This window comes from Kogia breviceps, chromosome 15 (assembly GCF_026419965.1).
Source record: "Kogia breviceps isolate mKogBre1 chromosome 15, mKogBre1 haplotype 1, whole genome shotgun sequence".
NCBI lineage: Eukaryota > Metazoa > Chordata > Mammalia > Artiodactyla > Physeteridae > Kogia > Kogia breviceps.
In genome coordinates, this window is record NC_081324.1 from 63,447,286 (window position 1) to 63,459,397 (window position 12,112).

Below are 12,112 nucleotides of genomic sequence, written 5' to 3' on the forward strand. Positions count from 1 at the left end.
CCCTTCGCACTTGTGGGGCTTGGTTTCCAGCTTCATCATGGTTGGCCAGAGTAGGCCCAACCAGGGCGTGATGCCTGCCCTGCAGCACAGCCACGTGGGGTCTCAGTTGGTCTTGTGTGGACACACAGATGTCACCCTCGACTGCTAGGTCCAAGATCACTGTTGATCTCTTGTATTCGTTCCCTTTAGCCCTGCAGCAGCCACTGGCCAGTTAACCTTGTGTGGTGCCCTGAGTGGGCACAGCCCAGCCCTCACAAGGACTCGTGGGACCCACATGGCCTGCAGTCCCTCCCCCAGGCCCCTCCATGCTGCTGCCTCACCCCACGGGTTCCAGTGGCCCCACCCTCTGATCACCTCCTTGGCTTCACGTGGCCGCTGTGCTCCGCCTGGACTTTGCGGCCAGACATTCCCCCAGCAGAGAGCTACTGGGCCTCTGGGAGGCTCCCCTGTCAGCTGCCCTTCCCGCCGGTGTTGGTGCCTGGACGCAGTCACGTAGTGTCTTTTGTCCAGTTGGTGGTTGTTGGCAGCACACGGAGTGGTAGTCGCAGCTTCGTGAAGGGTGTCTGTCTGCTGAGCAGACATTCGCGGCTTCTTGTTGTGAGCTGTACACACTCTGTCGTTGTCAAGTGTGGGCACAGTCTTTCCGAGTGCTCCCTCGTCCCCGGGGTGGGCCCCGACTCTCTCGTCTGCTGGCTCCCAGGGCTTCTTGGCCAGTCATTCTTTTGGTGTCTCTCACGTTCACAGCACACATTTGGCTTTAACTTTAGAATCCAGTCAAAAGTCTGTTGAGTATATTTTTATTCCTTTTCAGAGAAATACAAGGACAAATACTAGGAAACGATTACACCTGGGTGGGGAGAGGAAGTGAGGTTGTTTTGTCAGCACCTCAGTGGGTGTCAGATAATCTCTGTAGAATGAGGCTGACTGTTGTATCTTCGACCCAGATGACAAAGATGAGCAGATCAGTGAACTTCACACCCATCTCTTTTGCTGCCCTCCCGTATTTCTGTTAGTTACACAACCGGTTCTGTAGCCTTGATCCCCGTATTGTCTCAGGCCTAATCCTGCAGGGGACTATGTTCCCTACTCTCTGCCAGGCCACTTGCTGCCGTTCCCCTGTTTTCTCCTAAGAGACTGGACTTAATCTCCTAGTTCTCCAGGAAGAGCTGATGGGACGCATCCCCTGGGTTCTTACATGTTCACAAATGCTTGTCTGTTGTTCTCATACCTGAGCGACAGTTTGGCTGGATATAAAATTCTCGGGCCTCCCCTCCCAGCTTCGCAGGCGTCACCCCGCTGTCTGGCCCAGACATGGCCCAGACGTGGCCATGGGCCATTCTACCCTCACGGTTGACTTGATCCTTTTACCTGACAAAAGGACTAATCAGCTTTGCGTCCAATGACGTTATCAAGCGCATCTTCCTGTGACCACCCTGTAGCCTCTCTGTGGATCCTAAGACTTCAGTTTCTAGAAGCAAGAACAGATTTTCTAAATGGCAAAGGTCAGAGCAGCTGCACGGCCTTCCACATCTGCTGTTTCTCTCCAGTGGCCGCGCCTCTGTCCCCAGGTTAGGTCACGCCTGCCTTTGCTGTCTCTTCCGATTCCCCTCGCTTCTGCAGTGTTTGCTTCTCTCGGTGCCTGTGGATCAGACTCCCTCCTCTGGGTTTGCTCTCCTGGTTCTTGTTTTATGGAGATCATTGCTTCATGAAGTTCTGTTTTGCTGATTTGCAAAAGTGTCTGGTGAGTGTCTGGGTGCTTCCGAGGAATGCTGCCATCTTTCGCTGCGTTTCTTTCCTCCTTTTCCCTGTGTTGTCTTTGAAAAACATGACTCTCCCTGAGGCTGCTCTGGGCCAACAGGAGGTGAATTCGCAGAGAAAGGGGAGCTGCTATGGGCACACCAGGGCAGCAAGGACTCCTGGTGCCCACGGCTGGGCCAAGGCAGGATGAGTGGAAGGATGTGGCCATTTGGGTCATCACGACGATGGCCAAGTGTGTGTTATCAGCGTGGGGCAGAGCTGCCAGATGGCCCCGCAACGGTTGCGCATCCAGCCCCAGGCGGCCTTCCCCTCGCATGCCACACAGGGCTGCCCTCCCCCCGGCTTTGCTGAAGTTGGGGTTTGCGTTCCGTCTGCTCCTCCTGCTTTGGGTGCGGTGAGGTTTCACGAGAGAGGACCCACGGACCTTGCTGCCGTCCAGTGAGCGGTGCTGCCTGGATGCTGGGGGTCAGTATTTCCTTGGGGAAGGGCCCAGGCCGCAGTCCACTGAGGTCTGTCCTGTCTCAACGCGAGGGTCTGGCCAAGGGCAGAGGTTGCCTGTGCTGGCTCCAGGAGGTGGCAGTAAGTTGACAGGAGCGCTTGGCTCCCTGTTCCTGACGGGGGCGTCCTGCTAGAGCAGGAGGCGCAGAGGCAGGTCTAAGAAGTCACCTAACGGTTCTCCCTGCCGCTCTGATCACAGGTGCGTGGGACTCATGTGCTCACCAACCCCGGGATCGCCGACGTCAAGATTCGGCCAGACCGTAGGATCCTGGCCACCGCGGGCTGGGACCATCGCGTCCGTGTGTTTCACTGGCGGACGATGAAGCCGCTGGCCGTGCTGGCCTTCCACAGCGCCACCGTGCACTGCGTGGCCTTCGCTGCCGACGGCTTGCTGGCCACAGGGTCCGGGGATCAGCGCATCAGTGTCTGGTCTCTCTACCCGCGCACGTGACTCGTGGCTCCTTGTCAGGACACTTGGATAGTGGGAAGGTGGTGCAAGGGGTCAGAGGCCATGGGCCACGGGCCCCACTGGTCATGGGAAGAGCCGGTCATTCGGGCCTCCTTCCTGCATTGGACCTGCTCCCTTTCATGAAGCACAGCGTCTGTGCCACGGTGACTGCCATTTAAAGCATAACCAGGCCAGACACTGGGCACCAGCGACCCAGGCGAGAGGCCGACCCGGGGGCGCCTGATAATAAACTTGTTTGCAAACATGCAGGCTTGAGGTACGAATTCACCCAGGTGACCCCCTGCTTCCCCGGGTGGTCAGAGCCCAGAGCTGTCTGTCCTCAGAACCTCCACTGGGCAGGGTGGCTGGTCCGTCCAGCAGGGATGCCAAGTGTGGGCCCCGGGTCCTGGGCTCCTCACACCGCAGACGGCCAGGAGCTCCTGCATCACAGGGTTGAGCCTGTGATGGGCTCCTGACAGGAGTGTGGCAGGGAGAGGGCTCCCAATGGGGTGGCTGGGAAGGCACAGGGCTAGGCCTCCAGCAGGACCAGCAGGAGGAAAGAAGGGCCACCTCGTGGAGTGAGGCCGAGAGTGGCAGGTGGCTGTCCCAGGGTGGCTTCTAGGCGTAAAGCCCAGCAGCTCAAGCGAGACAGACGGGGACCAAGGGCACTGTTGCAGCCACTCACACAGGGCAGCCACTCACACAGGGCAGCCGCCAGCTGCTCCCACGTGGGGCCGAGCCCAGACCTCAGGAGAGCTTCTCTCAAGGCTGGGCTGTTGATTGGGAAGGAATGGGACCCTGAAAATTGGGATGGGGGCTGTGGGCAGAGCCCGACCAAGCTGGGGGCCACAAACCCCTTCGTTCCATCAGCTTCTTTGCCCCCTTCACACCCTACCTCAGGTCAACCCCCTTTTGGCTGCAGGACCTGAATGGCCTCCCCCGAGGCAGGAGTCCGAAGGGGCACTCAGGACCCCCCTACTCCACACTTTGCTTATAACCAGACTGGGTCCCAGCAGGCCCGAGAAGGTGGGGTCTGCGGTGGCTGCGCTCCAGAAGGGCTGCGTGGCTTTCCCAGGCATCTGGAGAACACGTGTGCATCCAGGTGGCGGGATGCCGAACCCACTGGAACAGGGCCCTGCTGGAGAGTCTGGCCTCCAGGTTCAGCTCGGGGGCTGAAGGGCTCTGAGGTTTGGCTGATTGGTTGAAGCAGGGACCATGAGGGACACAAGTGGGGTTGAAATGCCAGCACTGCGTGGGGTGCTGAGAGGGGGGCACTGAGGGTGTTGAGGGAGCTTCATGTGAGACCAGCTTGCCCTCCTCGGGCTCCAGAAGATGTGCCTCCCCACAGCTGTGAGGGCCACCTGCATCCTTGGAGAGATCTGTGGTCACTCTTCCCCGAAGGTCAGAAGCGGCAGTGGGGACGGGTCCTGGGGCCGCGGGGCCTCGTGGTGGACAAGGGTCCAGAGCTGCAGTTGTGGGCGGATGACCCTGGGCCCCGGCAAGAGGAGCCAATCCCCGTGGGCGGAGCAGAGCGTTCTGGATCAAGTAAGCAGACGTCTGACCCGGGCCACCTGGACCAGCAGGTATCTGCCCCGCGACCAGGCCCAGGCGCCCACCACACTGCCTGCAACCTGTACTGCTGATCCAGCCAGGGGCCCCCAGACCCACACCCCTGACTGGGGGGCTGTGCACCATCCCAGCTCAGGGACGGGCCTCCCCATGGGCCCGTTGGACAGAGGTGCTGCCGGGTTTCCTCCAGCACATCTGGGAGGGGCTGCGGCCCCTGGGATGTTGCAGGGTGCGTGCCCATCCAGAGGGGTTTCCACATCACGAGTGCCAACAAGACGGGCGGCTCTGTTTAGGCTGCAGAGACTTGAACCCCGTGTGTGGGGCGTCCTCTGGGCACTGTGGTCTGCTCAGGACCCCACCCTCTGCCTTCTCCACGGGAGGCAGTAGGGCACTGGGTGCCCCTTTCAGTAGGCCGACCTCTGCTTCTCCGGCCTGGCCGGGCTCCTGCATCTCACATGTGCCCCCACCCCCAGCAAAGCCAACGTTCAGGCCAGCGTCCCCTCCCGTGGGTCTGTCCTGGAGACTGGACCAGAGGCTGGTGCTAAACAGCAAAGGACTCTGTCTCAGGACCCACTTGGCCTCCTCACTAGAGCATAGCTGTGAACACACCAGTCATTCTGCGGGTCCCGCCGCAGCTGTGACCCCGAGATGCCGGGCGCTGGGCTGGGGCAGCCTCTAAAACCAGGCCATGGCTGAGGACGTGGTGCCCATGCCCGCTTATATCCACGCCATCAGCTCAGCGGTCCTTTGGCAGAATCACTGAATTCACGAAAACAGCTGTGGCAGCGTGTCCTCCCGGCAGAGGGACAGGGAACCACAAGAAGCCAGAGGTGCCTCCCAAGCGTTGGGGGTGAGCTGTGCGTGCTGCCTGCCGTGACTCAGCCCCGGAGGGGGAGAGGGCTCGGGAGACACAGTGTCCATCCGTACCTGGCCCTCACCTCCGTTGAAGGCACAGGCAGAGGCTCCCAGAAGATCACGGCTGCTGGCCCTGAGCTGGGCTCTGGGCTGCCCACCAAGGCCACATTCTGTCAGCAGTGTCCCAAGGACATCTTGTGGCCAAATCTCCATGTACGGGGCCGAGTCGGGTTTTCACAGTCCTGTCAGACGCTCAGGACCAGAGGAAGTGGGTCTTGGGAGACAGGCATTTCTCCTGAGCTCGCCACTGCCTGGCCCTCTTCCAGCCGCCTGGCACTCTATGGGTGGGTCCCATGGTCATCTCAGCATCGCGCTGCCCCAGCCCCTCTTGGACAAGCAAGAGGTCAGCGGCGGGCCAGGCAAGTGACCAGGGGATGCAGCACAGTTGGGAATTCTCACCTTTTCCTGGGCTCCATGAGCTTCAAGAGGTCTGAGAAGTTCAGACTGCCATGTGCTCTGTAAACACGGCCCCGGGGGCTGGACACTGCCATGGAGGGGTTCCCTGGGGAGGGCTGTCCTGCAGGCTGCTCTGTGCCACATGCCGTGAGCGTCTGCACCCCCAACAAGCAAGGCTGTTAGGTGTTTCCCACCCACGTCTCTGCAGGAGCAGCTCTGGGAGCGGTGTGCAGAGAGGAGACGACCCAAGGTTCTTTGGAGGCTCGGAGCTCAACCAGCTGGCACCTTGCGCGGAGCCTGGTCTGTGGTTAAGCTGAGCAGGCTGTGCACCTGGGCCAGGGCAGGTGTGCAGCCCCCTCCCCGCCCTCCCTGGTCTCCTGTGTGTTGGAGCTGCTTGGCACTGCCCAGATGCGGCCACCCTCACACCAGCTCATCTGGAGACCCCTCGGGATCCAGGCAGGTGGGAAGCGCATGACTGGACGGAGCTGAATGAGGTGGGAAGGACAAGGCGGCTGCTGTGTGGTGGGGCCGTGCCCACCAGGTAGAGGCCACCAATCCCGAAAGGATCCACTCGGGGAAGCATCTGAGTGAGAGGCACAGCCACAGATGAAGAAGCAGGACAGACTCATGGTGGCTGAACTGGAAAATGAGTAGGCGCTCCTGGCTCTTCCCTCATCCCACCAGGACGCAGGACACCTGCGTCCAGGGCCAGCACCTGCCCTGGGTGCTCAGTCTCGGAGCTGGAGGGCAGGTTCACTCTCTGTGTCGCAGCCCGGCGCCCTGTGCACAGCTCCCGGACCTCGGGCCCCAGGGCCAGTGTTCATTGCCTGCCCTTCACAGAGACGTGTGTGGCTCCTGTTTTAAAGCAGAGCTGCTTCTGTGGCACTGGGCAGACGGGGGTGGGGGTGGGGTGAATCTCGCGGCTGCCACAGGCCAGGATGTGTTCACAGGGGCCAGGAGCAGTTCTGAGTGTCCAGGGGCCACCATGGGCATCACGGTGACAGACACTGGTTCTGTTCAAATAGGCCAAGAATCCTCATCAACACTCTAATAACAAAGTGTGCCAGAAACGTACTGTCACAGCAGGTAGCCGCATGCTCCTGAAGACTCTTTTGCCCCAAAGGTCTGCATCTCCACAGTCCATAGGCTGGAATCCTAACCCCCAACATGATGGCGGTTGGAGGCAGGGCCTTTGCGGGGGTGACTAGGTCATGAGGGTGGAGCCCCAAGAATGGGATTAATGCCTGAACCAGTATGTGGGCCCTTGCCTGACCCCAAATCCACCTTGGTCTTAGACCTCCAGCCTCCAGAACTGAGCAGAGTCTCTGACTGATAAGCTGCCCAGCCCGTGGTATTTTGTTATAGCAGCAGGAAGAGGACAGGATGACAGGATGCCTGTGTGCTTGTTGTTTGTCAAGATGTGCATGTTGAGAAGTTGAGTCCCTCGTCTGGTCCCGTTGCTGGGATGTTAATAATCAGCCCAGACTCGTGAGTTGTCAGTCAGGAAGGCTGAGGGCCCACCGGGCGGTTTGTCTCTCTTCACGGGACAAGGTGGCATGGGGGCACCGCACATGGGGTGTCTTCGGGTGGGCTCTCGGTGTGGCGGCCTCGAGGGGAGTCATTCTTCGTGGGGGCACCGAGGGCTTGGCCAGCGAGCCAGGCGGGCACCCAGAGCCACCTTTGCCTAGCCCTGGTGTGTGGGAGACACAGACCCCACCTCCTGATGGAGGGCCTTAGAGTGTTTGTAGCCTTTACAAAATGAGACCCCAGAACTGAGGACGCGCCTTGGAGGGAGAGAAACAGGCGAGAACCAGCTTCCGCGAGTCTCTCCTGAGACGTTAGAAGTAGACGTGAGGCTGTCATTTTGTTAAATGTTTAGAAGAGGGCTTCCCTGGTGGTGCAGTGGTTGAGAGTCCACCTGCTGATGCAGGGGACACGGGTTCGTGCCCCGGTCTGGGAAGATCCCACATGCCGCAGAGCGGCTGGGCCCATGAGCCATGGCCGCTGAGCCTGCACGTCCAGAGCCTGTGCTCCACAATGGGAGAGGACACGACAGTGAGAGGCTCGCGTACCACACACACACACACAAAAAAAGTTTAGAAGAGTTTTTAATGAATTTGCAACCAATGTTTAAATGTTGGGGAAATTTTGCTTTATTTTATTCATAAATTTTGATTTATGAACTGAGTTAGAATGTGACTATATAGGGAATTACCATTACACAACGTACAACTTATCAATCTTGAGAATTTATTGAACAATTGACTTTTTTTTTTTTTTTTTTTTTTTGGAAATTTCAAGAGGAGACCAAAATGAAGGGAAAAACCACAGCCCTGTGTAGCCAGCTCCCAGCTTCAGCGTGAAGCAGCGGCCTCCAGGTATCAGGTGAGCTCTGGCCCCCGGGGCCTGCAGCCACTTGCCCAAAAGATGGGATAGCCCATCAGGTGGGCCTGGACAGACCCTTTCTGGATACACATCTCTCCTTGTGGGCAGGATGAGCCAAGGCCAGAGCTGTGCCTGCTGCAGTCTTGCCTTCCTGGCCGTGACCCCCAGCCCTCGATGGCCCTCTTTCCTCCCTGGAGAAGTAAAGAGGGAGAAGGTACTGTTTTGTGATTAGCTATAAATAACAGACCCGAGAGCTACACCAACACACGGACGAGCTCAGACACGAGGTGTGGAGGGAGGAGGGGCAGCACCAGGGTGGGGTCCGGTCAGGAAGGGGTGAGCAGGCCCGGCTCCATCTTCATGGCGAGAGGAGCTGCTTCATGACAGCTGCAGTCCACCCGGTGTGGCCGCCCCGCCCCTCGTAGTCGCCCCGTGGCCCGGCCGCCCTGTCTGTCCTGGTGTCTGCAGCTCTGCCTCTTCCGAGTGTGGAGACAGGTCCCACCGTGTCCCGTCTCCCCAGGCTGACCAGGCCGCCTTCCCCCCTCGCCTGCATCAGGTCCTGTGGATGGAGGGATGAATGTCTCACCCACCCCCTGCCGGGCTCACCTGGCCGTGTCCTGGTTTTGTGGACGTTGGGGTGCGTCCCTATCCATCCGTCCCTCGTGGGTGGATGTGCTGCCGTGAGGCTTCACGCACCAGCCTGGTCATGCGCGGTCCTGAGCAGGGCCAGCTGGACACGCCCCCAAGGGGCCTTGCCTCTGCTCAGCCTGTCCTGAGCCCCCTGCCCTCCCCAGAGCATGGCTGCCCCAGCCAATCCTGGTGGGCATCCCTGTCCCTCCCTGGGGGACATGTGGTCCTTTAGAGCAGAAACTGTGTCTCAGCAAACACTGTGGGGCGGGCACGAGACGTACCTGGAAGTGTCGCTCTGGCCCCTGCCTCTCCCCACCCTGGGCCTGGCCCCCAGAGGGTCAGAACTCCACAAACAGAGGGAGAGATGCTGGGCAGGCCAGAAGGGGCCAGTGGAGGGGCCAGCAAGAGCCCAGCTCCTGGGGTTGAATGTCAGGGGTCGGTGGTCGGCACAGGCTCTGACTGTGAAGCCTCAGCGACTTTCCTGGTGGTTTCAGAGGAGCAACAGGGGTCAGTGAAAAAGATCCCACCATCGCCTGCCCTGCAGGTCCCTTCTGCTCCAGGGCCAATGGGACTGGCTGGGCTCTGGTGCTGGCGGGGGCTCTCTCCCGGGTCCTGACCCCACACCCAGGTTTGAGCCCAGGGCTGGATGGCCTGCCTTATGGCAAGTCTGGGTCCCTGGGCACCAGGGGGCTCATGGAGGGGGCTGAGTAGACCCGGCCTCGTGGACACGTAGCCAGGAGAGTGGCTCCCCTGGGATGGGCGCTCGCCCACCCAGTTGCCACCCAGCTGCATGCCAGGCAGGCTGAGGGGCTCAGAACACTGCGGCCACACTGCGAGACCCTGTGACACCTGCCCTGAAGATTCCTGTGCACTGCAGGGGACCAGCCTCCACCCACCCCGTGTGACAACCGACAGTGTCTCCAAATGCTGCCCAAGCTCCTGGGGACAAAACTATCGTGTGAAAATCTGCTGGTTTAGAGACAGGTGAGGACTTGATCAATTTGAGATGAACAGCATGGTTTTTTGCAAACTGTGGATAATCCAGAGGTTTTTAATTGTTAAATATACATAAATATACATTAAAAATCATTGCCATTTTAACCATTTTTAAGTGCACAGCTCAGCAGCATCAAGTACACTCACACTGTCCTACAGCTGTCACCACTGTCACCTTCAGAACTTTTCATCTTTCCAAACTGACACTCCGTCCCCATCAAACACTAACTCCCCCTGCCCCTAACCCTGCCCAGCCCCTGCCCCCCACCATCTACTTTCTGTCTCTGCATCTGACAAGCCCAGGGACCTCATGTAGGGGGAACCACACAGGATTTGTCCTTCTGGCTCATTTCAACGAGCATCACATCAAGGGTCATCCATGTTGTAGTGTCAGAATGTCCTTCCTTTTTATTTCCCTGTGTGGACAGATCATATCTTTTTATTCCATTTTTCAATTGATCAGTTCTATCCATTGATCAGCTATTGACAGGTGGGCTGTTTCCACCTCTCGGCTGCTGTGACTTGAGCTGCCCTGAGCGTGAGTGGACAAGTGTGGGTTCAAGTCTCTGCTCTCAGTTCTCTTGGGTCCACTCCCTGGAGTGGAATTGCTCAGTCATATGGTAATGCTATGTTTCACTTTTTGAGAAAACTCTAGTTTCCCATGGCATCTGCACCAGTTTACATTCCCACCAGCAGTGCACGGGTTCCAATTTCTCCCCATCCCTACCAGCACTTGTTATTTTTTGTTTGTTTTGTGTTGATAATATCCATCCATCCTAATGGGTGTGAAGTGATCTCTTGCTGTGGTTTAATCCAGGTTTTACATTCATCGTTATTTTCTGGGTGTACACATGATAGGATCTCTGTCTTCTGGGAACTTAATTCCCTGGGGTGAGACACATGCATGGAAGCAGCTGGCCACTGGAGGGACCCAGCCACAGAGTGCAGGGTTGGGCCGGCTTCCGGGAGCGAATCGGCCTGGTCAGCACGAGGAAGAGGCTGTCCCAGCCCACCTGAGACAAGGCCCCTTCCTGGCAGCAATGGCGTCAGGCTGCCTGATGCCTGGGGGCTCCCGTCTGCAGCCCGCCCATGAGAGGGCAGGATTGGCCCCCGTGACCTTGGACTTAGGAAAGCAGGTGATAGCAGGACAGTGACAGTGGCAAATGAAGCCCAGGCAGCTTTGGGGCCAGCCCTGCAGCACTTTGCGGGCACGACTGGGTGTCCAGCTCTCCTGAAGGGGGTGCTGACTGTGTCCTGGGCCCCATCTCTAAATGGACCCTCCTGGCCAGCCACCCAAAGGGAGGGAGGGCTTGATCATCAGAGCCAAGGAGGTGAAATGTGCCTGGGACACCCCAGCCCGCAGAAGGGGAAGCAGGGTCGCCACCCGCCTCCTCGGCGCGCTGGGTCAGCTCTCGGGTAGCGCTGTCTGGTCAGGGAATACAGCAGCAGGCACGCGTGGGGCGTGGCCTCTCCTTGGCCACCCCCGTGGACAGTGACTTTGCCCTAAATGGCCAGAGGCTTCTCGCTGGCATAGGCCGGCCGCGGGGTGGTGGGTGGGTGAGTGCCCGCCTCCTGGCTCAGCGGCAGCCCAGTCCCCACCTCACAGGCTCTCCCAGGAGAAGGGCCCAGCCAGAGAGCTTCCAGACGGGCCAGCTGCGTCTTAAGGAAGCTGCCTGTTTTTCTTAGCCCCTTTAAGACTCCACTCACTGTTACCAGAAGGGTGACAGTTTGCACAGACGCGGCTACTTCCATATTTTGCTTCAGCCTCACAGCCATACCCGGGGGCTCCGAGTCCCCAGCACAACATTGGAGGGGAGGAGGTAGTGGCCTCACGCCCGACCCGGGTGTGTGGGGCTCCTGCAGCCCTGAGCCCCACCTGCTGGCCTCAAAGGAAGCGGCGGCCGGTCAGCCCTCGGGCACACTAGGGGTCCCAGCGCACTAAGGCATGTGGGAAGGGCTTGTGTTATGGGCAGCAACCCAGTCTACCAGGCGGCCCCTGCCATGGAGAACCTGCCTGCCCTTGGGGACACCCCCTCTGCTGGGGGAAGGTCCAAGTGCAGCCGGCGCCTTGGAGAGACCCCAAGTGCTGTCCTCTCCCTGCACGAGGCCTCCATTGGCCTGGCTGCCATCACCACCTTCACTGGGTGATGAGGTCACAAAAGGTCCTGGGAAAGAACCTAGAAAATGCATCCTGGGATAAAGGTTGGGCTCTGAGATGGGAAAAAGGGGAGAGGAACTGAGGTTAGGACAACCAAGAAGAGCCAGGAGGAGGCTGGGAAGACAGGAGTGCTGGGAGGGGCATTGTCCTGGAGGGGCCAGTGCTGGGGGAGGGGCTGCGTAGGATGGGGGTCTCCTGGGGGTGTGGGGTGATGGCTGTCTTCAGGGCAAAAGGGTAGCCTCCAGGGCTGCACGGGCCCTACCCACCTACCCAGTGGGCACACACACACGTGGCTGAGAAAACGAGCCTTTCCTCAGGTCCGGCCCCGTCCACCGGAGGTGCAGGCTCCTTCTGATGCC

General features: G+C 59.2%; 1 protein-coding gene across 6 annotated transcripts in view; it reads left to right on the forward strand.

The window, feature by feature from the left end:
• Window positions 1-2,971, forward strand: part of GNB1L (G protein subunit beta 1 like) — a 45,778-nt gene extending 42,807 nt beyond the window's left edge. For all 6 annotated transcript variants that reach the window (XM_059041202.2, XM_067015075.1, XM_067015073.1 and 3 more), the window contains one exon: window positions 2,456-2,971. In XM_059041202.2, the coding sequence (XP_058897185.1) occupies window positions 2,456-2,707 (252 nt within the window). In that variant the 3' untranslated portion in view covers window positions 2,708-2,971. The remainder of the gene's footprint in view (window positions 1-2,455) is intronic.
• Window positions 2,972-12,112: the final 9,141 nt, after the last annotated feature.